This window comes from Lepus europaeus, chromosome 4 (assembly GCF_033115175.1).
Source record: "Lepus europaeus isolate LE1 chromosome 4, mLepTim1.pri, whole genome shotgun sequence".
NCBI classification, from domain to species: domain Eukaryota; kingdom Metazoa; phylum Chordata; class Mammalia; order Lagomorpha; family Leporidae; genus Lepus; species Lepus europaeus.
Window position 1 is genome coordinate 35,831,649 of NC_084830.1, and position 26,761 is coordinate 35,858,409.

The window sequence follows — 26,761 nt, forward strand, 5'->3', positions numbered from 1 at the left end:
CCGGTTGCCCCTCTTCCAGTCCAGCTCTCTGCTGTGGCCCGGGAGTGCAGTGGAGAATGGCGCAGGTCCTTGGGCCCTGCACCCACATGGGAGACCAGGAGAAGCACCTGGCTCCTGGCTTCAGAACGGCGCCGTGTGCCGGCCGCAGCGGCCATTGGGGGGTGAACCAACGGAAAAAGGAAGACCTTTCTCTCTGTCTCTCTCTCTCACTGCCCACTCTGCCTCAAAAAAAAAAAAAAAAAAAAAAAAAAAGTAGCCAAGAATTGAGGCGATGCTTTGATATGGGAGGTGGGCATCCCAAGCAGTAGCTTAATGCAATGCACCACCATACCTCCCCCTGAACACAGGCTCTTAATGTGAACTTTTCCAAATACTTAGAGCCTCTTGACTGTAGGGACCACATAGTGCAAGGGATTACATTATCTTCTTTACTTCAAATTCAATTTAATGAAAACTATTTAGCCTATTTTAACTGCTTCATATTTTGCATAATAAGGCAAAGGAAGACTCCTCTTTTTTTTTAAGATTTTATTTATTTGACAGGTAGAGTTAGAAGGAGAGAGGGGAGAGGAGGTAGAGGGGGAGGGGGAGAGTGGGGGAGGGAGAGAGAGAGAAAGGTCTTCCTTCTGTTGGTTCACTCCCCAAATGGCCGAAACTGTGCTGATCCAGAGCCAGGAGCTTCTTCCCTGTCTCCTGTGTGAGTGCAGGGGCCCAAGCACCTGGGCCATCCTGCACTGTCCTCCCAGGCCACAGCAGAGAGCTGGACTGGAAGAAGAGCAACCAGGACTAGAACCACATGGGATGCTGACACTGCAGGCGGAGGATTAACCTACTGTGCCATGGCGCCGGCCCCAGGAAGAATCCTTTTAACCAAACGCCCCAGAATACAAATAAACCTGCCTTCATCTTCATTAATGAGCTGCTGAAAGGAGTCTTCAGATTAACATTTGCAAGAGTTAATCAGTATGTTTTAATTTAATAAACAAGAAAATATTTAGTCTAAAAAGAGAAAGCAGACATTTGAAGATTATTGATTAAATTTTGTTGGTATGTCCATTCCATGAAAATAAGTTTCCAGTGCGCACATATGAATGTTAGAATAAGCATTTACTTGACATTGACATTTGTGTTTCTTTGAAGGGGTGATGGCAAACCGAGCAGAGAACAAGCTTAATATTGATCCGTCTGACCTATGAAGATGGTATCAGTGTTCTAGCTTGGTAAATGAAAGAAAATGGTAATGGTTTTCAGCAAGGATAATTAATGTGGCCATAAATAGAGGATCACTGTGGACCTGAGGAAAGAAGTCAGCTATGTTGACTTGGTCATCTCTTCAGTCTTCCTAAGCAGGGTTGTGATGAAGGGGATTTTTCATTGTACTTAAAAAAGGAGACCAAGTAGACGCAGACCGCTTTATTATCTATCGGAGGTGATAATAAAATGCTAGGCGCCTTTAATTCCACCCCACTAGTGGAATGCAAACGGCCTCTGGTCCAGGCAGCTGACCTTCTCAGCTAAAAGAACCAAGACTTTGCTCTCCAGGAGAGATAGGAGCTGTGGAGAATTGGAGATTACATGTCCTGGGTAAAGGCTTGAAATGTTCTTTAAAAAAAAAAACAAAAACAAAAACCAATGAGCTAGCCAAACAAAACACTTCTACTGGCCCAGTTTGGGTAGGAAAAGGCCTGCTTGTTCTCCTTACATTAACCAAGGCGCGGGGCCTTGTGAAGGAGAGATGGACTTGGGCATCAGAAGGACTTGAGTTTAGTCATCAGCAGAGTGCTTATGCTTTCTGCACCTTTGTTTTCTTTACATCTTCTGGAGACAGAATTGGGGGTGGAGAGCAAAGGAAAATCGCACGAACCAACGGCGGCCGTGGACGGCTCTGACCTGGCCATCAGTAACCTCTGCCAGTTACGCTTTCCAGTAAAAGTGAACATATTCTAAGCGTCTTTCTTTTTTATTCCTATATTTTTTTCTGAATATAAAATTAAATTCTCATTTTCTTAAAGAAAGTGGAAAATACCAAGCTGTTTCAAAAAGAAAATATAATTCACCTGTATTCCCATTGGCCAGAAATAGGCACTGTTCACAATTCAGTGCCTCTTTTCATTTTCCAGTGCATACAAACATGTGTAGGAATATCCTTACCGTAATTGAGAACATACTAAATATATCATCGTGTATACTACTTATTATGTTGAGCAGAAAGGTTGTTTTTTTAAGCCATAGAAAGCTGGAACTTTTTAGTTACTTTGAACCTGAAAATCTAGACTTTATAGTCTATTCAATGGAAAGCTGCCTAAGAAGTTAGGAGGGCTGTCTTTATAATTGTGGTCATGGTTATTTTCAACCCTTAATGTAGTAATTTATGTTTGAGAAGAACTATAGAATCAATTTTTAGTTCTGGTAACTTGTTTCCTTTCTTTCTCAACCCCCTAATTGCTCTCTCTGGGAAATAACTATTTGCCAAAAATAAAAAAAATATTCATTTGGATTCTTGAGATTTAGTTTTTAAATGGGGGAAGATTCATCATACAGCTTTTCTTTGGGTCCTTAGAGAAGAAACCCTAGGGGTTTTGAGAGTCTGAGAAACACTTTGTTGGTTCTTGAGTCTGAGCTAGAACTTGGAATAATAGGAGTCTCCTAGAATTGGTACACCTCTGCAGAGCAACTCAGGACTCGGGTTAAAGAATGTTTTAAGAATATTTAGGATTACTAAATCTAGCTCGGTCCTATAATTCAAAATAAAACTGGATTGCTAACATGTCTGAGTCATAAAATCATAATTCTCATTAAAAAAATAAGAGTAGAGGAAAACTTGGAAGAAGGTAAGCCTTTAAGTCTTTAAAATATACTAGAGAGCATATTATTTTAAGTGTATGAGAGTATACCTATGTAAAGAAAGCTCACATTAACTTCAGAATTAAGGTTAATTCTGGTTGAGGGGCAAGGAACCCTTTGAGGTTCATTGCAATGTGATTGTTCCTCACTAAAAGGAAAACATCCAAAGCAATTAGGCCAAAGTGTACCATTTATTAAACATATGTAGTCACTTAATGGTATCTGTCAATATTATGACTTTACAAATATTTCTAAGAATTTAGAATTTAGACTTTCTAATAAATTAGAACAAAGTTCTTTCAGTGAGTGAAAAATAGAAGGTTTTGAGTGCTCACAGCTTGTCGTGGATGGGAACTAAGTCAGAAGGCACCTGGGAGGCCATCTACATCTCCCCAGACTAGATTAATGAACCTTCAAAACTGACTTTTACCGAAAGTTTAAAAGTTGCCTGAGTGTGACTCTGGCAGTATGTTGAAGTAACCAGAGAAGATGTTTTCAGTCACTCAGGCTTGGTTTCTTTCTCTTGTGTGTGATTCTCAGGGAGATTAATTCATTGTGATGGTAATTTGGGCTCAAGTCCAAAGTAGGTGGAATGCAAACAGCATCATCAGGACACCAAAATGGTCTCTGAGAAAGAAGAAACCATGCCCACTGCCTTGTAGTCCTGTGAACAAAGTGAGGGACTATAGAGATTTTATTTCACTTAGAAAATGTTAGTGATCATTTTCCCTTTGCTATGCTTACAATGACTATTTCCATCCTAATAATTCTTCCAATACTTGGACCAAGGGTAATTTAGGTAAGAACTACTCAACAAATATTATTCAGAAAAAAAATTAGTTTGACCTCACATGTAATGCTTTGGAATGTTTATTCTACAATAACATTGACAGTTTTATTCCTGTTTAAACTTATTGTACGTTCCATTGAATAAATCCCATATTATAGGAGAAAACACACACACATAAATGTATGCTTTTACCATTCATTTGGCCTGTTTAAGAGATTGAAAGAAAATTAATTCAAAGACTATAAACTTAGGAGATACTATAGAAGAGAAAGAAGATGATTCGAGTAGCTTTACTTCAGTAATAAAGTATCATAAATGAAGGTAATGAGAGCCAAAAAATTAATCTCAGAATGTTAAAGAGGTTTTATTGGACTGGGGTTTGATTTTAGGTGGTAATACCTTACAATTGCATGTGAAATACCTGAGCAAAACGATGTCAGTTTTCTACCTAGTAATGATATTCCTGAAAGTCTATAAATCCCTTAATTATTAAGGGTTTTGAACTTCTCTTTACTTGAGTATATTGTGTCATCTGCTGAGTATTTTAAGTTTCATGATCTGTCCTGCAGTGTTTGATTTAGTACAGGAGGTTTGCTTTAAAAAAGCATTATCGTAATCTGTTTGTTTGCATCATTGTCATTTGTCATGGGAGAAAAAAATGTTGTTTGCAGAAGATGTTTCTTAGAAAAATTATCTTGTGGAGAGTCTTTTGCTCCATCAAACCCCCTGCTCCAAAATACTGTCTGCTGGGGTGGTCTATAGTTCAAATGTCAAGGAGTTCTTGCTTTAAGTGAACCAGAATACATTTTGTGTAGCATTCAAGGGGTTAAGTTGCATTCCAGATAACACACAGTAAGTGAAGGGAAGACGCGTTTGCAATTTTCTGTTTGAAACAGCATGTTGTTTACTTAAAAACAATCACTTTTATAAGAACAATGTGTCCCATGTTGCTTTGGGGTTCTTTCATTTTTCTATCATCTAAGGATAAATTCAAAATTTGAGAACAATATTTCTAGCTTGTCGGGCAGAATGCTGGAGCTGTCCATGGCAGTTAAACAGGCATTCTCTATAGAGATTAAGAGATTAAATTTTAAATCAAATATATCTCATTCAAGGAAAACTGATACATTAGCTATTTTAAATATATCTTCAATTAATAAACTGCAATGAAAAGAAACACAAAATATGAACATGGAAACTGACACATTAGTTGGGAGTATGGGAATATATCTATGCAAAAGTATAATTGTGCAAATGTATATGTGTATACATATATACATATACATATAACATGTATGCTCATACTCACATTATTAAATACATGAACTTATGCTTAGTATGTTTGAAATGCAGTAAAGTGTACAGGAATTATGTGCCTGGGCCCTCCATGAATTTCATATTAAAAATATGACTCCATGCCCTTGGCCTGTGTGTGTGGCTTCAGTGGCTCGCTCTTGCTTCTGACTGATTTATCTCTTGATTTCCTGAGAAGCACATTCCAGGGGGTGGGCAGAGAGTCATCTGGCCTAAGCAAGCACAGCTCCTTGCCAGTTGTAGCCTTTCTGGCAGCCTGTCTTAATCCCCCTCCCCTCATGTTTTTTAGATCATTCTTTTGGCTTTAAGTGAGACATAGGAAAGGTACACTCTCCCTTCCATATTCATTTGGGTCTGCCTCTGAGACCCCTTGATTCTCTCATTTTAGAGGATTTCTTCCTTATTTCTACCAGGCATAGAGGCAGGACATGTGCACCTTCATTCCAGTGTTTGCAACATGTTATGACCCATCTCCATGAACACGATTGAGTTCTATTCAGTCTTTTGCTGTTTTGTATGATACAGTGATTAACCCATAGTTGGCTTTTGAGATGTTTCTTAGATTTTAGCTAATTTAAATAATTACTAATAGTATAGAAGATTTGACAAAAAAATGGAGACAGTAAGATGAGATGTTATGGTCCACTCTGTGAGGATATTTGTCTTCACACCAATGTGCTTTTACATCATTTGTATTGGTTCTATTGCCATCAAAAAAGATCATGAATTTTTGCTAATACGACATTTCTTACAGAAACAAAAATAATTACGCTAATCTCAGTCAGTGTCAATATTTCCTTATAGGAAGACCTTGATGAATTGATTTATGTGTCTTTATGATAATAAAACCTACTATGTGCCAGGAAGTGATGCCATGTTGAACCAGAGAGGGCTTGCCCTTAAGGAAAAATGCTGTACTTGGGTGACGGGCAATGATTGGCACAGGTGTTCTTGAAGTGCAATGGAAGAGAGAAGCTTCACAAAAGACGTCCTAAAGGAAGAAAGCTTGAACTGGGATTTTCAAAAACAGAACCTAACACAAGAAAAGCATGAATGAGCGGGAAAAGCATTCCAGGAGGAGAGAGTCATGTGCAGACACTTGAGAGGAATAGAAAATGGTGCTTATTTGGTGAAATAGAAATACTTTGGTACGTAGAGCATAAGCTACATACAGGGAGAGGGAAAAAGTCCAGTCTCTCAAGACTATTCTATGCTAATTAAGGGATTTATCTTCAGGTAACCACTGGAAAAGTATGAGCAGAGGTAAGACAAGGCCAAATCTGTGCTTTCGAAGATCCTCATGGCTATGCCATGGATGATGAATTGGAGGAAGCACGTTTGGAGTCAGGAGACTGCTTATGGGGCCATTAACAAATCGAGAAGAAAAATGATGAGAGTCTGACCTGAGACAGTGGCTGTGAGGATAGTGATGTGGTAGGGGAAGATGTGTGATAGGAGAGGGGGAGAAGAATGGGCCAAGGCAATCTTCAAAAAGACAGAAGCAACAGGAGCTGTTGCTTGCTGAATATAGAGAATGAAGACACCAGATAGTCAAGATAATTCCCTGTGGCTTGGATAAACGGATAGTTGGTAGCGGTGCCATTCGTTAAGATAAGAAGCATACTAAGAAAAGCAGGTTGTGTTGGAGAAAAACAAGGAGTATATTTTGGACAGAATGGTGCCTGAGGATTAAGAGATTTAGAAATTTTAGCTCTTTCTCTTAAAACAGATGTGCCTGCTATAGAGATTTGGTCTGGAGCTTTCCTATTGTGTTTCTTACAACATTGTTTCCGTGCTGCTATTAAGGCTATGTATGACATATTTTATTGATATAGATATATACATTCATATTTCAGTGTTCTATAATAAATAAAAATTGAACTCTTACTGCTGTTAAAGGAAGTTTTAAATCAAGGAATTTGAGAACTTCAAGAGATATTAGAAATAAGCTAGTCCAGCCCTTCTTTTCAGATGAAGATCTTAAACCCAAATTGCTTAAGTGACTTGTCCAAGTTCATGGAGTAAATCAATGACTGTACCTGGATTAAAATCCAGATACACTGACTCCTAGCTGAAAGCGCTTTCTATATACCATCTGCCTTTTTAAAATTTTAAAGGGTAAAATTAAGCAGACACAAATGTTTTTTAAGGTTTCGTGACTCTGACATTTTCCTGGTGTGAGAAGGTGGTGTGGAAGAGAGGTGCCAGGCTAGTAAAATGTGTTTTGGCACAGGAAACCTCTCATTTGTTTATACAAAGAGAGAATGACTTTCCTGGGTCCTGGCCCAAATCTAGGGCACTGCATATGACTTTGGCAACTTTCAGGAGCCACAAAAATGTGATCTTAAAGGAGTCTTGACCAAGAAAAACAATTGCATGAGAATTGGTTCCTATGGGATTTTTCTGGGGTTCCCTTGATAGCTTCTTTATATGCCTCAATGAGGGTGTTGCTACTACTCTTTTGGAGATAATAAACATCTGCTCCTATTCACATCAGTAGCTGGGAGCACCTCCCTATGAAGCAAAGATAAGAGTAGTCACAAGAAGAATTGTAGTCAGAGGTACACCTCGCCACACTGTTCACCAACTCTTTGAAATGATCCATCTATGTGTGTGTATTTCCTAGGAGACTTAACTCTGTACTTCCAGTGTCTGGCACCAGTTTTAGTGCACAGTATTCATTTATCACATGCGTGCTGAGACAATCAGAGTTGACATAAGATGTAATAAGACTGAACTAATTTTAGTGTCTGGTCCTGGATTTTGCCACTGTGAGGTGCATCCGTCTGCTTTTCAGAACTTTAAGTTAAATACTTGAATTTTCTCTGGGGAAAGAAAAGCTGTATTTCAGATCTCAGTTTGAGGTTTTAGGACTGGCATTCCCATAGTCCAGCATGTGATGGAGGCTGGTCATGGTAGGTGAAGAGGAATGATGCCATGGTGAACCAGGAAGGAGAGCAAGAACCTGGGATGAACTTTTTTAACTCAAATAATCAACCCTCTTGTGAGAATCACCCTCTGAGGAAACAATGCCACGGACCCAAAGGCTTCCCACCAGTTCCACCTCTCAGATTAAGTCTCCACCCTTTATTTCATCAATCATTAACACTGAGACGTTAGAGCTTAAACAACTGCCCGAGTTTTGAGACATGTCCTGCTGTACCTGTATCATGAGGTGATTTGTAAGAATAAAATCAAGAAGCTTCTAGGAAGTAAGGGTAGACAAGAACTCTGAAAGCTATGGAGCATGAATTGCTACCATGAAAGGCGAGCTCCAAATCAAGAGCCAGCAGAAGTAAAGTGGCAGGAATCGGGGAAATGAAGTCCCGTAAGATGGAACAATAATGCTAGCAGCCATTGTTGGCTGTTCCCACTGATAGAAGCTGAGTTTCCCATAACCTTGCACCTGACCTTACTTAGCTGTTTTACCTCACTTTCACTAAACTCTCTGAGCCTCAGCTATTAGTCTATAAAGTGAGATCCCTAGAACTCATAATGTTTAATGTGTCTTTCAGTTATACTGATGGTTTCAGATACCATAATGAGAAATGGGATCCCTGTCCAGTACACCAGTACAAAAACTGTTTCAACTGTTAGCTCAATCTATTGTCTAAAAAAGACAACTGTACTTCTCTATTTTGTAAAAGGAATAACATTTTTGGTGATCTAATAATAGAAATTCCTGAAAATAATATATTTGGTCCCATCCATCTTTTTTTATAAGACCATAAACCTAGATATAACTGCATTTTTCAATAATGATTTATGAAACAATGATATTAGATAAAACCATCAACATTTAAGACATTTTTTGCATTGCTTTACCTTTTTTATTACTTTCCCATGTTTACCCTTTTGCTTTATTTCATGGTTGTTTTGCCACAATTGAGTAATACCATATGTACCAACATTCAATGAGGGCCCACTTAATCTACAACATATTTTAAGTGAACAATGCCTTTGTCAATTTCTGTAGGGCTTAAATGTTATTTTCCTAAGAATTACATGGAAAAATTATATTCTTTTTGCTTTAAGACATGCTTTGGCCTAAGACATCCCTTGAAGTGATCTCTTGAAGTAAAATGATAGAGAATGCATTTCACATGCAAGACATATTGGAGTTTCACACAAAGTTTGAGTGAATTTTGAAACACATGAACACAAAGCACCAAGGATTTTGAAAGCCCAGTAGAACTCTCCCCAAACCCTCTCCTAATGAAAAAGGTTAGCATTAATTCTCCAGCAGTCACTGGGAAAAAGAGGAGGGGCAAGTAACTTCTGAGTGAACCACAAATGATTGATAATCTTTGACTTCTTAAAAATCTTGGTTCTTTTTAATAACACTATTTGTCTTACAAGATGTGACTAGTTACTTGTTCTCTCATATATCAGGATATTATGGCCATCAATGTGAAAATATTTAACTTAAAAAAATCTTTAAATTTTTATCTTTGCGTATCTTCACTTCTGTAGCTTTCATAGTACATATCCCATGCATGAAAACTGTAAATCATCAGAATTTATCTGTCATATTGGTGGCATTGTGCTCGCATATCATGGGTGGTTGTCCTTTAGGAGTGAGCTCAATTTGCTGGACAATCAAGCATCTTCTAAAGTATGACACTAGCTGTGTCACTAGCTCATTGTATGATCTTAGATGACTATTTACTTAACTCCCCTGAGTCTGCTTCCATATCAGTAAAGTGAGGAAAACAATGCTTACACTGCCTGGATTGTTATAAAGACTCAAAGAACTACTTATGTGTAAAATCTGGTCCATACCTAGTTCTAGTAGAGATTTAGTGTGTGTGTGTGTGTGTTTTTTTTTTTTTTTTTTAGTCCCTTTGTTCTATTTTACAGTGGTTTGTAAAAAAAAAAAAAGCAGAATAAAGAAAATTCATGCTTGCTAAGAAAAAAATTCATGAGAGGATTTCTGATACTTTTAATAAAAAGTACTGGCAGAATAAACTTTCCACATACCTAGCCCTAGGGCCCCTCATCTCACCTCAAATTAATGTGGCCGCCAATGTGGTGAAGCCAAGTCAAAGTCATCAACTTCTAATAATACATATTTTTCTTAAGTAAATGAATAATTAAAAGCTGACTAAAAATAAAATCGGCCTATCAAGCAGCTAACCAATCCCAAAACAGAAGTTTCTAAAACCTCCAAAGCTAATGGAAATTCTTTGATTTCTGGCCTTGTTTTGATTTTTGTCGCCTAAGGCCTGCATTTCTTGAATTATAAAAGGAATGAATACTCCACTTTGAGTTGGTGTAAGGGTCAAGTTATACAATATGTATGAAAACTGTACACACTAAATCACTTTCCAAATGTACCACTATTTCCTAGTTTAAAAATCATCATTTAGGCCGGCGCTGCGGCTCACTAGGCTAATCCTCCGCCTTGCAGCGCTGGCACACCGGGTTCTAGTCCTGGTCGGGACACCGATCCTGTCCCAGTTGCCCCTCTTCCAGGCCAGCTCTCTGCTGTGGCCAGGGAGTGCAGTGGAGAATGGCCCAAGTCCTTGGGCCCTGCACCCCATGGGAGACCAGGATAAGCACCTGGCTCCTGCCTTCGGATCAGCGCGGTGCGCTGGCCGCAGCGCGCTTACCGTGGCGGCCATTGGAGGGTGAACCAACGGCAAAAGGAAGACCTTTCTCTCTGTCTCTCTCTCTCACTGTCCACTCTGCCTGTCAAAAATAAATAAATAAATAAATAAATTTTAAAAAAATCATCATTTAATGTTCATCTCCTTGTTTCAGATTGCATCCTGTATCATCTTCTGATGCTTTATAAAACTCTGGAGTCAGACACTGAGAGAGGCAGCGCAGTCAAGTAATTTTACCATTGGGTTGGGAGACTTCTACTTCATAATGCATCAGCTCTTGTGGTCAGCTGCTTCTCCATTTAAAGCTCCTATCTTAGACTATTAGAAAATACTGAACCTTGAGGTAGCCATCACTTTCTGTAAACATGTTTAAAAGCAGTAGGGAATATATGATGACCATCAAATTTCTTAGAAATCTTTCCTGAACCTGGCTGATATGGCACATCAAGATGGATTTCACAGTTTTACATCTACAAAGGAATGTTTAGAGATAAGATGAAAGCCGTCTTCCTTATTAATCACACATTGTATATTTGACTCCTGCCTCCCTCCTCAGCCTTTAAATCAACTACATCTGGTTCTTGCTACTTAAGTGTGCCATTACCTTTTGCATTAAAAGGCAGTTACCCCTAGAGAAAGCAGCCCCATTTGATTAAAAAATAATTGACCAGAGTTAGATTCATGCTACTCATCATAGCAGCCCAAATGAAATTTTTAGTGCAGGTTGGAGAGCTCCTTTATTTCTACAATGGGGTCAGCAGAAGGAGGTGACTGGTTATGCTTGTGATGAATTCTACATGGGATAATTATTTTGCTTGGCTAGTGTTAATGTTTAAAAGATTACAATAGTACAGAATGGTTAACATCTGACATATAGAAAGGATGAAAAAGCAATTGAGCTTTGATGCAACCACGCTGTGCCAGACGGTGTTTTCATCTATGAAAACCAAGGTGCATTGTTCTTAAACCTGGAGTATTTCAAGCCCTGAGAAGGCATCCTGCCTAATTAGCTACATAAATACTAATGTATAATCACCAAGCAGATAAGTATCTGAGCTCACTGATGAGTGAATTCTCCAGAGAAAAATATGAATAAGATACCAAATTGTCATTTGAAATGTCTTGGTAAGCAGGGAATCTGACGTGTCAGTAAGTTTCCTGTGTGTTAGGTAAATTAAACAGCGTGTTTAGTGACATAGATAATTTACTCTGGATCAAGCTCTTCATCTTATGGCTGACTCTTCACAAACCATTCTATTACAGGTGATTGTTCTATGGACCACACTCTGAAAAGCACTGGTGTTTTGCCCGAATCAGAATTATGTTAGGAAACCTTTTAAAATACATAATTTCCTGGTATATGCCCTTGATGGTTTCTGGCAGGTTGTACCTCCATCTGCATTTTATATCCTGCCCATGTAGTTCTGATGAACACTGCAGGTTGAGGAGCTGTATAATAAAATTCATGGAGGGATTCAGGCTAAACAGGTTAGAGATTAAGAATATGGGTTTTGCAGTTGGAACTTGAGTTCTTGCTTGTTACTAAGCAAGTTGTTTGGGGATTTCTAAGCCTCAGTATCCTGACCTATAAAATAGCCACAACTCAAAGTCACTGAGCTTAAAGCTGTTGTGAGGAGTTTTTGGCTTATAAAAAGGAATGCATTTACCTCAATGTCTGCCACACAGTAGGCAGTTGATGGATGTCACAAGTGTCATCTTTACAGAGGAGACTTTCCTGACACTTCTAAGGATATACATCTTCATATTGAGCCCCATATTCCTTGGACAAGCAAGGAACATACGGATAATGCTTGCCTGTATGAAGCTCCTTTTGCTAAACATCTAACTGATTTTAATAGTCAAAATTCTTTTTGTCATGTTAAAGCCCTAAACCAATATGAAGATTAAAAAAAAGTTGGCTACCCATGGGAGATTATTAGATCATGCAACTTACAAAAGGGTGGCTCTGCTTAAAAACATGGCTGGATCCAGGTGATCAAAAGGAAACCTTTTCTGTATCTGTCAGTCTATCTACCTATCATTGTTTTTCTAGATTGATGTCTTTAGAATGTGCTTTATGGGGGCAAAATTGGGTATCAATAGTCTCAGCTAAATATGCTACTAGGTCACTATTCAGAGGAAGGAGACATTCTTTTGCAAACTAGTTTGACAAAATTCCAGATCAGAGGCTCAAAGGACTTGCTTCCAATATAGTTCCATTCTTGAATTCATATTTGCTAAGTAAGAGCAGAATATTCTGGTTCACCAGGTTCAAATGTGTACCCACTTCTCAAGGTAGATATTTGCTACAGTGATTGAGACTTAACTTGGGAGGTCTGTGTCCTATATCAGAATGCCCCAGTTTGAGTCCTGGCTCCACTATGGGTTCCAGCTTCCTGTCGACATGCAACCTGATGGACAGCAAGTGATGTTTTAAGTGTGTGGATCTCTGCCAGCCGTATGAGAGATTCAGCATGAATTTTAGGCTCCTGGCTTCAGCCTGGCCCAGTTCTGGCCTTTGCAGACATTGGGGAAGTGAACCAGTAGATGGAAGTTTGTGTGTGTGTGTATCTCCCCCCACCCCCCGCCTTTCAAATAAAATCAATTAATTAAAATAAATCACTTGAACTTATAGAAAACTTATATCTCCATTCCTGAAACTGGGATAGGCAAACTCTACCAAAAGCATTTGCTCTTAAAGGAAAACAGTTTTCCAAAAGAAACTTTAGACGGAGTATGTAATTAGGAATGCAAGATGACAGATGTCTACTACTCTGAACTGCCCTCTTACTCTCTCCCTTTATCTTGTCTAAATGTGTTCAGTGGGATCAAAGCCAAGATTTGGCCCAGAGAGCTTATATTTTAAGATAATTTTCAGGTTTTTATTCAGTTTTATATTTGTTTTCTAAAACTTTTACAACTTGCTTCCTTTCCCTATTTCTAATTTGAGAATGAAGGATGAAAGAAAATTACCTTATATTGACCAAGAAAAAATTCAGGATTTATTAACAGTATGAGTTTGATTCTAACCTTTCATTTATGCTAGCTAGGGGCACATTCATGCTTAATACATTGAAATAAGCAAGGCATGATGTTAGAAAGTGAACTGCCAAAGTTGCACAAAGGGGAATTTACATTTAGATGATATTTATTACATGCTAATAATGTTACTGTGGATTATAAAATAGTGGATGTAGTATGGGTCACTAAATCAGTAACAATCACGTTGCTGTTAATGATTTGGAACCCAGCTTGCTAAGCACGACTTGGCAGAGCTGTCAAGTGGTTAAAAGTGTTGGTATGAGAGTTAAGGACTTCAGCACTCAAGTCCAAGTCTGCCTGTTTTTGTGGTGTGTGGCCTTGGACCTGACTCCTCCGGGTTGCAATCTCGCCCTATTTGTAATTGGGTAATAAAATGCAGTCACCACACATTGGTGGGGGAGAAGTAAGCGTTCTGCTGGGGAGGCACAGGTTTCTTCTACTCAACTTCCTTCCCCCAGGTGCCTACCAGGCTCCTTCATCGTTAAGTCACTTAATAATCCTTCTTAGCCCCTCTGGTCCTGTTCATTTTACAACCCTAGCGTTCTCGAAGATGGCACCATAAAGGACTGAATGTTACCCGAGGTGAGAAGGGCAAACATTGCTTTATGAGCTGCATTTTCAATGCTTATTTTTGAGCTTGCAAAATAGCAAGGAGAATGGTTATAACTAGCGCTCAGGCGCTACAGCTCATTTCCTATGTCATTGCCTATATTTTAATATTCCCTTAAAGGCTTTCATTTTGGGCATGTGCCCTTTTCCCATTCCTTGTCCCGTTTTCCCAATGCAACATGATATGTTTTATTTATCACCACACAAATGGAAGCAGGAGACTGAGTTTTTCTGAGATGAGTGGTCACTGTGGTGTAATGGAAAGACCAGAGCACCACAATTCCAACTTAAATTATGGCGCAAAATCTGCGTTCGCTCTGAGTGACTTGAATTCATCACCACCCTCTCTGTCTCCTCGGCCGTAAAATAAAAAGAGGGGTGTGAATGGGAGTGTTTCACTCGCATCTTTGCTCTGGGGGTTAAATGAGATGGGGTCGGCAACAGGAACGCATCACTCGAGTGCACATTTTCATCATGAGTATGATGATGACTTTCATGTACTCAGCTCAGTCGATTAGGAATTTGTTAACAACTGGATTCCTGTGTGTTCTGCTCCCATTTCCCCAGCCCCCAGAGATGCAGAGGATCCCTGCCAGATGGCTGATTTGCCAGCTGTGTCTTGTTTTGTCATTGTAAATATCACATCCCCCAACTGGGAGGCTTTGCTTATAATGTACTATGCTTTGTCCTTTATCTCTTGCAGCTTGAGAATTACATCGTGGAAAACATGAAGTCGGAGATGGCTCAGATACAGCAGAATGCTGTTCAGAACCACACCGCCACCATGCTTGAGATAGGGACCAGCCTCCTGTCTCAGACAGCAGAGCAGACCAGGAAACTGACAGATGTTGAGACCCAGGTATGGGCCCCAGGGCCAAATCACATACTCAACTAAGGAGACCTTTTTTTTTTTCCTTTTCTTTTAGCTCACTCCATAAACACAGAGCACATTTCAGCACTGAGATTGGGGAAACATATACATTTTTGTTTATTAGTAATAACAACAATGACTGCCTGACATGCTATGCATGTTTCTTTTCATTTAATGAGGGTTGGTATATTTAGCTCTCAATGTGTTTGCAAAAACAGAGCTGGTAAAGGACCTAATCAGTGTTTAAGTTCAAATAAACATTGCAGCTACCAACTGTGATATGATATGTGTCAAATAAAATAACCATTTGGGTCAAATTAATGGCTTTGATATGCATTTTCGAGCTGTCTTGTTTTGTCTCTGGTGATGTTCTAGCCAAAAATGGCACCTGCAGGGGTTTTGTGCTATCAGTAGATAGAAAGGAAAACCCCAAATGAACTGATCAGGAATCTGTGTGTTTATGTGTGTGTGTGTGTGTGTGTCTCCTATTAGTAGATGTACAATGACATATTTATTGGAATTTAAATCAGCAAAATTTTGAAATGGCCTTGGATTGTCACTGCCACATACCCACCATGACTGTGAAGTGTAAATAGTAAACATCATTTGAGAAGATGATCTCTTGAGCAAGGGAAATTTACTCCACTTCTTCTGAAACTCGGGAGATAATTCTTATCAATGTAGTTGACTTCTAGAATCAAAACTGAAACAAATAAGGTACTGCTTCATTTCCATTTTATTGCACTTGTGTTAGTTACATCCCAGATGATGTGCTATTGAAAGAGAAATAGCAATAAAAACTTAAATGGACAGAGTATTTTATATAACACAGACAACTTTCCCATTACAAATTGTTTTTATGAAAACTATTTAGAGCAGATAGGTCAGAAACTTTGAGTGATTTCTCACATTGATATAATGAATGAATACATTTTGTACTCAAAAGTCCAGTTGTCTCATATGTTTCCTTTTCTTTACCCTTGGTTGGCAATATTGATACTTAACTAATTAGATGAAATTAATTAATTAAATGAAATTGATTTCATTGGAGCAATGAATCACAGGGAATTTGGGAAATCTTTTTTTTTTTTGCTATGTACTAATATTAACTAAACATAGTTTTCCTATCTTGATCCCCTATGTACTATAACTTGAAAATAGAAGACATCATGCTAAGTAACAGTGGTGATCTCTGAAGGTATTGCAGTATAAATCACATGACTGAACTTTCTCTTACCTAGAATAGAATGTTCCCAATTTCTTACAAAATATCCTCATGGCCAAAAATAGTCATACATAATATTATATTGTGATTACGTATTTGAAAGTTTTATACATTTCTGCTATGATAACTTTTACAAACTGCATATCAAGGTTTTTTTTCTTTTCCATACATAGATACCCCTATCGGGTTGTTTTTGCATTCTTTCCACCTAGAAATTGGAAGTTGCAGGAAACATCCCACTGTTAGAATATTAATTTCCAAAGTGTTTAGGTAGGTATTAAGAGACAACTTGTTTAGCATCCGTAAGGCAAGAAGATAAGTACATCATGGAAAAGAGGAAAAAAATTTCAAAGAAATAATAACCAGTTCCTATGTGGAGCAGTTAATATTTGTCATAAAGGGGCAGTGAAATTTTCTTAGATATGTCAAGTACAATTTTAAGATAACTAAAACCTGGAAAACTTAAAGAATCACATATCTTTCAGAACCAGCACTGAGAGGAAAGCAGAAAAAGAAAATGGCTCAACATGCCATCCCATCTTGATAGGTATTTTCATCTTTTAAAAAATCAATTTGTTGGGTCCAGCATTGTGGTAAGATGGTGTCAAGCTGCTGCCTGCAATACCAGCATACTGGTGCCAGTGTGGGCCCCAGCTGTTCCATTTCCCATCAATTTCCCTGCTAATGTGCCTGGGAAAACAGAAGATTGTCCAAGTATGTGGGCCTCTGCACTCATGTGGAATACATGGATGAAGCTGATTCTTCTGTCTCTGTAACTCCAACTTTCAAATAAGTAATATTAAAAATGATCTATTTTAATGTCAGACAAAAACACATGACTCCCATCTATTGGTTCACTCCCCAAATGCCTTACAGTAGCTGTGGCTGGGCTCAGGCTGGTCTAAGATGGGAGTCAGGTTCCAAGAACTCTATCTAGGTCTCCGATGTGGGTGGCAGGAAACCAGCTATACTGAGCTATTACTGCTGCTTCCCAAGATCTGCATTAAGCGTTGAGATGGAGCCTGGTATGGAACCCTTGTACTCCAATATGTGGTATAGACATCCTAACTGGTGTTTTGCACTATAGGCTGGGTTCCCATCCCTCATCTTCATTTTAATGTCTCTCAATTGCCCATCTATTTGTAGCTATGATGCTTAAGACTTTTCTCATGGAAGCATAGGTGGGACTTAGTGGAACTATTGCAACAGGTTGTATTCTGGTTAGATAAAACCATTCAAGTGCACAAGTCCTGATGCAGGGATAAGTTTACAAGGTGAATCCTAAATCGTTCCTCAATCTTAATATACTTTATTCACAATAAGCATTCAAAAACCAATAGATTCTTTGCTGTCCAGCTACAGTCCCAAGATTTTGCTCCTATGTTCATCTAACTTGGCATCACATTAGTGTCACTTTCCCTAAGACCGACCTTGCAACCTTAGTTACTTCAAGAACATGTGGAAATCACTTTTCAATGCATTGTAACAGCCAGCTTCCACACGATAATGTTGTAAACTTAAGTGACTTACTGCTTTCTAGTGCTCTATGGATGTCTAGACTTCAGCCTAACAAAAGGTGGTGGAGTCATGGGTTTCCTGCCCGGCCATTTTCAGATACATTTTCCCTTGATAAGCTTCATGATCACAAACTAGCTAAGTAATGCATTCATCTAAATAAACTGGCTGGTGTGGTGGTGAAAATCGAGAACCCATCCCTTCGCATTTTCCTCCTCAATTGGTTTGCAGTGCTATTCTCACTTTGTTATCAGTTTGTACCAGTATGTATTCTCCTTAAAATTCCTCTTTTCAAGTGTGCAGTAGGAAAATATAGTTTCAGAAACCATTCATGTCCCTTCCTGTAGCATAATTTTGTTTTTCATGTATTTTAGATTTTTGGAGGAACTAATAGGAAAATACCATTAAAACCCAAATCTAATAATCTGTATTAATCCCCATTCTAATAATTTTTACATGTTAGCTATTTAGTAATTATAAAAATACAATACTCAACAAAGTAGATAGTATTGCCGTTCATCGTTTCAACATGAAGAACTGAAACACAGAAAGGGGAACTTAATTGGTCCAGTGAAAGTTAAAGATTTTAAAGACTGGCATGAAAGTACACAAGCTATGTCAGCTCTCTGTCTATGCGCCCTCTCTCCATGGTTCCCCTGTCTCTCTATGGTTATAAGACACTACATGGATCTGAGCAAAGGGTAGTGTGGACCTATTCGCAGTCACGGAATCCCTTCTCTCATTGAAGATGCGGCTGCCAGACTACTCATATCAAAGAAGGGACACCTATTGTTGCCATTCTACCATGCACCAGTCACGTCGACTCTGTGACACCAGGATGTAGTGTTCTTCTTGTCCCTGGCCAGCTGGGCCAGCTATAGGAAAGTCCCTCAGACACTGTTCCTAAGTTTCCAATGATTTAGAGGGAAACTCTGGTGATAGAAATATAACTTAAATTTTAAAAAATACATTTTGAGTATTTTCTTGATATAAAATGCTTTCCTAGATACTGGATAGAATATATTAATACATGAAAGCAGTCCTTATCTTAAGTGGCAGAACATTCCTAAGTCATTTCCTCCTTAATTTTCTGTCAAATTATTTAGCTATAAAGCCTTTTCTCATAACAATAAAAATGCACCTTTCCAGTCTCCTAGGGTGGGGAGTGTAAATGACCAATGGCCCCAGCTGCTGTTCTCTGAAATTCCACACTGTGTTGGCACAGAGAACACGGTTCCCAGTGGCCACTTCCAGGCAATGAGTCACTGTGGCAGGGATACTTAAGCTTGCTCCTGGGGGCTGACTTTAGCACTGCTGTTGGGGGCCAAGGGACTCCTTTGACACATAACTTTCTTAGCCAGGGGAAGCTGCTTGTTTATAGCTACAAGAGTCTGTGGGAAAGAACCGAGACTCTGGAAATAGACTGCTTGAGTTCCATTTTGGCTCTACTGCTTGTTAGCTGTGTTGGGCAAGTTACTTCAGCTCCCAATATCTAGACTGTAATATAATTATTATCTCTACTAAACCCCATAACCAAATGAGATTATATTTTAAACACAGCATAGACCTAATATATTTAGAGATAATGAAGCTATTATAACATTATGTTGATTGTATATAATTATAATATGTACATAGTACTAATAAGTCATGATTAAGATTAACAAAATCATGACTAAGATTAGCAAAAATTCTCTAAGATTAATTTTCATATTTATATTATCTCAATTGCTCTGCCCAAAATTTTAACATGTTTTATTTTTCAGGGTTTAATAATTTCTCTTAGTTTACAATAGGTTCCTTAACATTGACATTTTTGTTAAACTGGGGTAATTCTTTTGTGAATTGTTTCATATTCTGAATTTTTCTGCATATTTACTTATCATGGCATTTGATTTATTCTTCCATCCCTTGTTTTTTTTTTTTTTAATTGAAAGTTACGCATAAGGACTTAGTTTGGTTGAATTGAATGTTGCAGTAGGAGTACACTGTAAAATAACTAATCACTTCTTTTGCATCTCATCAGGATCAAAAATCAGATTGCCACACTGTGATGCTAAGTTTTATTTGGCTAAGGTAGTAGCGTATATCTCATTCTAGCCTAATGTTTTACTTTCCTCTTGGAAATTAATAAATAACCTGTAGGGTAAGATTTCATCAAACTGCTTGTCAAAGAAATTACTGCATTGATTTTGACAAAGGGTGATTTTTCTCTCATCCCTTGTTGTATTAATGTCCATTCTTTTATAAATGTATATTGCCAAGGCATTATATATTAAGTTACTTTTTTGTGTGTAAATGTAAAGAAAAAAATGAAAACAGAAACAGCCTTTAAACAGGGTGGATTTCAAATTAAAATATGCTGTTAAAAGAGGCTTCCATCCGTGGTTCTTATATTCTACGCCAACTTTCACCCTTTTTTCAGAGTTAGTATTGAAGATCAGTGGCACTCTTCAAAGTTTTTTAGGGGAGGCCTCAGAAATGTGCTAGCTCACTTTCTCTGGGAAACTAATACTTTTTATTTTGAAAATTTTGTTTATTTTTAAAAGAAATAAAATTTAATAGCCCATAAATCTTCAAGTTGGGCCTTGAGAATCTTCCTTACTCTTCCATAGTCTGGAAAATTTAGGCTTTGAACTTGTCCCTTGGGTGCTTGTTCTATAGACTCCTCAATGGTTTCTTTTCTTTTTATTTCTTCCCCTAGAGATGTGCTTTTGGGATGTGTTTAGGCTAAGAAGGAAATGTCTTTTGTCATTTTAATGGAACACTTTGATTATTGCTAAGCCTCGAGTTCCATAGACACATGGCAAGAAAGTGGTCAATTTATCATACTTTGCTATACAATTCTCAAGGTTGCCCACTTTTGAGCTTTAGGCCTATTTTAATACATCAGTGAAAAGCGTTGAAATAAAGCAGCACTAGGGCTATGGTGATGGGGAAAGAGGAGAAGGGATTGGCATTTGTGTGTAAAAGTTGTCTGAGACGACCGGCAGATAGCCTGAACTTTTGAGATTGGTTCCTCTCTTTCTCCTGTGTTCAGAGGCTGTCTTTTTTAACTTGGACTGTTGTAATTGAAGTCCAGCCTGATGTTTCCATGGACCTATTACCCTCTCTGTGACCATAGCCAACCATACAGCCAGTAGGCTGTATCCAATGCTGCAGTCCTGAGGTTCTGGCTCCAGGAAGGGCAGCCCTACCTCTGTGCAACTGACATTATTGTGGGGCAGAAAGACAGCAAATGAGTAAAAAGATAGGATACTTTCTGATAGTGATGATTCCATAAGGAAAGTAAAACAGAGTAACCTGTTTGGAGGGTGAGGGGAGAGCTACTTACTAAGGGTGGCCAGAAAGGACCCTTTTGAACAAGATTTGAATGATAAAAAGAAATCAGCCATCATGTGGGAAGGGATGGGCATTCCAGTCAGTGGAAAATTCAAGTGCAAAGACCCTGAGATGGAAATGAATTTGTGGAGGTGGCCCAAAGAAGGCTGTGTGGCTGCAGCAAAATAAACAAGGAAGAGAGTGGCAGGAAGTGGGATCCAAGAAGCAGGTCCTGATCACTTAGAGCCTTGTAAAGCAGGCTGAGGGCTCTGGAATTTATACTAAAACAGGAATGCCATCCGCTTTGTTTTTTCATTTTATTTGGCAGAAAGAACAAGAGGGAGATGACAGATATCTTCCATTGCCTGGTTTATTCCCTAAAGGACTGCAACAGTCAGGGCTTGGCCAGGCTGACACCAGGTACCCAGAATTGAATCCAGGTTTCCCATGTGGGTGGCAGGGACCCAAGTACTTGAGCCATCACCGGCTGCTTCCCACGGTACATATTAGATGGAAGCTGGATTGAAAGTGTGGCAGTCCGGACTCAAACCCAGGACTCTGAGGTAGGATGCAGGCATCCCAAGCTAACCCACTAACCACTGTGCTGAACCCCTACCCCTCCATGGTCTATTTAACAGAGGAGGTGGCATAACCCAAGTTGTCTTTTTGGAAAAATCACTCTGGTCTATCTGGATGTGAAGTGGAGGTAGCACAAAGAAGAAGAGAAGAGATTGAATCTTTAGTGGTTTCCAGACTTTTGAACAATTTTGGATTGTTAATTCACAGGGAATGATATTTACTGTTCTTAAAAAACCAAATTATGGCAGCGCTGGCACCCGGGGTTCTAGTCCTGATTGGGGCGCCAGATTCTGTCCGGTTGCTCCTCTTCCAGTTCAGCTCTCTGCTGTGGCCCGGGAGTGCAGTAGAGGTGGCCCAGGTGCTTGGGTCTTGCACATGCATGGGAGACCAGGAGGAAGCACCTGGCTCCTGGCTTTGGATCGGTGCAGTGCACCAGCCGCAACGCACTGGCGTAGCGGCCACTTGGGTGGTGAACAAACGTTAAAAGGAAGACTTTTCTGTCTCTCTCTCTCTCTCACTGTCTAACTCTGCCTGTCAAAAAAAAAAAAAATGAAATTTTTGGTGTATGAGGATGCCAGAAGTTGATCAGAGAGTCTTTTAAATAAAAAATTATTTATGTGTACATGACATGCTTAGACAGTGTGCCTGTCATTCACACACTATGAATGTCTGCTCTGTGCAAAGCACTGTTCTAAGTGTCACTCAGATCAGATACAAGTGCTTAATTCCCTATTTCATTATTTTATAAAACTCCACTCAACAAGCAACAATCTTTCCTGCATGAGAATGTGCTTGGTAGTTGAAAGTTTTATCTGTGCATCCCCAGCTTTTACAATCTCTACCATTGTTTACTTGTGAGTTGCTCCTAATTCAAATCACAGCTTCCCTTAAAGAAAATTATATGGAATAGGAGAATAGTTTTTAAAGCTATAATACCCTCCCAAAATGTAATATGGGATTAGTAATAGTAAATCTTACATCAACTTTCTGTCCTTAATGATGACAAGTGTAAATGGATCATAACAGTTTAAACTTTTTTGAGCTACAAACTCCTCATCTCATAGTTCTCCACCCCATCTCCACCCTGGTCCTATCCCTGATTCACACATTGCAGGAATTGGGCAAAGCAAATGAGATCTTGTCAGACTGAACCACACATATTTCAGGTCAGATACTGTCTTTATTTTAAAATGATTTTTTTCTTCAATGTGAATTTTTGGCATTACTTTAAAATTTTTTAAGTTATTTGTTTGAGAGACAGAGAGACCTCCCATTCACTGGTTCACTCCCCATATACCCACAGTGGGACTGGGCTGGTATCAAAACCAGGTCTCCATGAGTATGGCAGAAGCCCAAAGTATTTGAGCCATCACAGCTCTCTCCTAGGAGCAGAAAGCTGTATTTAGGGGCCAGAGCCAGGTATTGAATTCAGGTACTTTGGTGTGGGACACAGGTGTCTTAACCACCATCTTAACCACTAGGCCAAACACTTGTCCCTATTTTTAAAAAATTTTCACATTAAAATAATTATCTTGATTACTGCATTTTTGACACCTCTTTAAATTTTGCAACCAAAGACATTGCCTCTCACCTCAGCACAGTTTCTGCCCTGGCCCCTGTAAATATATCTCCCTTCCCTCCAACCTCCTGGCGCCCAAGTTCAGCCCTGGTCATATCAGTGTATTTTGAAAAGGCTTTCTACATGCATCTGATAAAATTCCAGATTGAGACTTTCTACAGAATAGGAGGAAAACCCTCAAAGTGTCATTTTTGTAGATAGACCCTTTACCCTGACACTAACTTTACAAAAAGTTTTCCCAGGTGCCTCTCAATTAGTAGCGCTAAGAAAGATGTGGTAGTTATGAGTTTTTGAATAGTGGGACTTATAAAACTAATTTACCCTCTCCCTTGCCCTTTCCTCCTCTTTGAAAGAAGAAAAAGAGGAAAGTGAGAAGATAGACAGGGACATGACACTGACAGCATTGGAAGTCATCTGCTAGGACTGAAGTGTGTGATCTTTGCTGGGAGAATGATAGGTCTGGTACACACATGGCTCACCGGCTCATGTCATAATAAAGCCCACCATACAACATAACATGGGTCTTCACGTTAAGAGTTCTTAAATATTTACAGTTTCTGGAGGGTAGTAGTAATTGGTTTGTAGTACAATCTCGGTTCCTGTTCACTTCATCTCCACATATTAAGACCTGGAATGATTTTCCATCCTCTTCATTTTCTCTGGAGAGGGGTAGAATAAGAGTCGGCCTATCTGGATTGGAAATCCTGCTCTTCCTTGGTTCTCGTGAGAATTTGAATCACTCTGTGAACCTGAGTTTCCTCATTTGTGAAGTGGTAACAATAACAGGTGGTTATGTCTAGTAAAGAATAGGAAAGCTTGAACTGCAATGACCAAACATGAATCTGTTTAATCTATGTCAAGACTTGGTTTTACATTTCTAATTTTTTTATGGTGCTGAGTCAAGGCAGGTGTAAGAATCGCCATTAGGCATGTAACAAAGTTATACATAACATCTAAGACCTTGTACTAATATCCAACTTGCACTTGTAAGTATAGGAGATAAAATATGTAGAGCAATTAGCACAGAAGAAAATAGTAGGATTTCAGTTGAAAATATGTTGAAATATGATAATGGATTTAATGACTCAATATTCTCATTCAACTATCACTAATATGTAAGAGACATGAAAAGCATTAGTTAGCACAATTCAGACCATTTTACTATTCTTGAAGACATTATTGAAGCAGAAAACAAAATAAGAAAACCCTATACTTAGATTTGTGATTGAAATTTGAATGGTTTTATCTTTTATCTTAAGGTACTAAATCAAACTTCTCGGCTTGAAATACAACTGCTGGAGAATTCATTATCAACATACAAGTTAGAGAAACAACTTCTTCAACAGACAAATGAAATTCTAAAGATTCATGAGAAAAACAGGTGAGGATTGTTTTATTCCAGAAATGTTCATGCATATACTTGTTTATATCCTCCACCTTTTATACTAACTTATTAAAATAAGGTTGATATATTTTACCAGTTAAAAAAAGACATACAGGGCCAAATTAATATGTTAAGAAGGGGGAACTTCAGGTGAATATAGTAATTATGTCAACAATAAGATTATATTGTTGCCTACATTCTTGAAATATGTGCTTTTAAAACATTTTAGCTCTAATTTCTTTATCTAGACACTCAAAATCCACTGTATTTTAAAAATTGTTTATATGACTAAATACATGATATTACATTGATTTTTTTTTTAAGGACAGAATTGAAATCTGTAATAGTAAAAAGAAGAATAGCACTTCTTGAATTATCATTCAACCCTCTCAAGGTTTTGACCAAGGCAACGTTGTTGAATTCAGAGATCGTGAATGGGGAGAAATAAAATTTAAAAATTAAAAAAAAAATTAAGAGAATTACTTAAAACTAATAAAGATGGTTTTTTTTACTCCCTATTTAAAACTATTCTGGATATATAAGTGGTTTTGGTTGGCTTTGTAGTTATTATCACATCATTTTATAGGTGATAACTCCTCCCTGACAAGCAAAATGAGATTTAGAGAACTTGAGATCTGGACAGCAAAATACTATCCTATTTTTAAGTAACTATCATAGATAGTTTGTGACTGAAGTTGGAAATATTCTCATGTTGTATTTTAAAATGCTAAATCAAATCACTAACTTCTGTAGGGCAAATATTTTGTATTTAATTACATTTTCCTCTGGATATTTGGATGACTTGAAGAAATTTCAGAAATCGTGCATTGTGCTGAGTTAAAGACCATTGTATTGGTATAAACTAGTTAAATGTTACTTGTTGGTTGAACTAGAACTTCTGCCATTTTCTAAACCGGAAGGGTACCTAAGGCTCATAGCTCCTTTTTTACTTTATGGAGGAGGACATAGAGTCAGTGAAAGTGAGTGTGCCTTCCAGGGTCACACAGCTCACTATTGGAAGAACTGGGAATAGAATCCGGGTTTCTCTGCTGCCAGTCCTCCTCTTTCTACTCGAATCCATGACCTCTTCATACTATCTTCAGCCTAAAAGAAATTTCCTGCTTCACCCTAAATGCCAACAATTAGAGCTAAACCTTTGCATAAAGATAAACCTGGCCCTTGGCTTAGAATCTGCAAGGGGTCATGTGTGCCCTGTGACTGCTGTTTCTAAATTCTATACTTATTTATCTTTTTACTGTGTCATGGGGTAAACCGTATGACTATAAACAAACTTGACAGGACTTGACCCTGGATTGGCGGCATGATGAAATGTTCTAGAATTAAAAACCTCTTCAACAATAACATTTATCCTACTGCAGATTCACAGTAGCCAGACATGTACATGTACATAGTTACTCCAACCATCCTAGGATTTAGGGTCACTAAAAGTAAACCCCATTTATAGTCATTTATGTCCAGGTGCTATTGTGAAAGCTTTGTTCAGGAATCATGAATAACTAAAACAATGACAATGTACCTTATTTTCTTATTTTTTGTTTTCATAATTGTACAAATAGCACACATTTCTTGTAGGAAAAGGGAAAAAAAAGTACCCAAAAGAAAATTAAAAACCACTGTCCTACAAAGCATTGTGTATTTTGCTGCATATTACATACAAATATATTTTTGCACAAAAAGTTATGTCATACTCTACACATTGCTTTTCAGCCTGCTTTCCTTGGAGATATCTTTTAGTACTAATAACAAATATTACCCATAGCCTTCTTAGAAACTGCATGATATTTCATTTTATATGTATTACTTAGGGTAGTCTTAATTCACCCTTTGTTGATGTTACTGCTTAATATTTATTATTAAAACTTTAGCAGCATGAATTTATATTCTTCAATTCGCATCTTACTAATATGCACATTAGTTCTTGGTCTGTAGTATCTGGCACTTGGCTGTCAGGATACTATACAATGAATGGAGGGGCCTGAAGTATCTCAAGCGTAACTACAAAAACAAATCCTGCTCTTAGGTATAACTGGTATGCAGCTCTCTCCCTCCCTCCTTCTC

The 26,761-nt window shown here is 38.3% G+C and overlaps 1 protein-coding gene across 2 annotated transcripts in view; it reads left to right on the forward strand.

Moving 5' to 3' along the window:
* Positions 1–26,761, forward strand: part of ANGPT1 (angiopoietin 1) — a 255,541-nt gene that overhangs the window by 141,353 nt on the left and 87,427 nt on the right. For both annotated transcript variants that reach the window (XM_062188110.1, XM_062188111.1), the window contains exons 2-3: positions 14,912–15,067; positions 24,558–24,679. In XM_062188110.1, the coding sequence (XP_062044094.1) occupies positions 14,912–15,067; positions 24,558–24,679 (278 nt within the window). The remainder of the gene's footprint in view (positions 1–14,911; positions 15,068–24,557; positions 24,680–26,761) is intronic.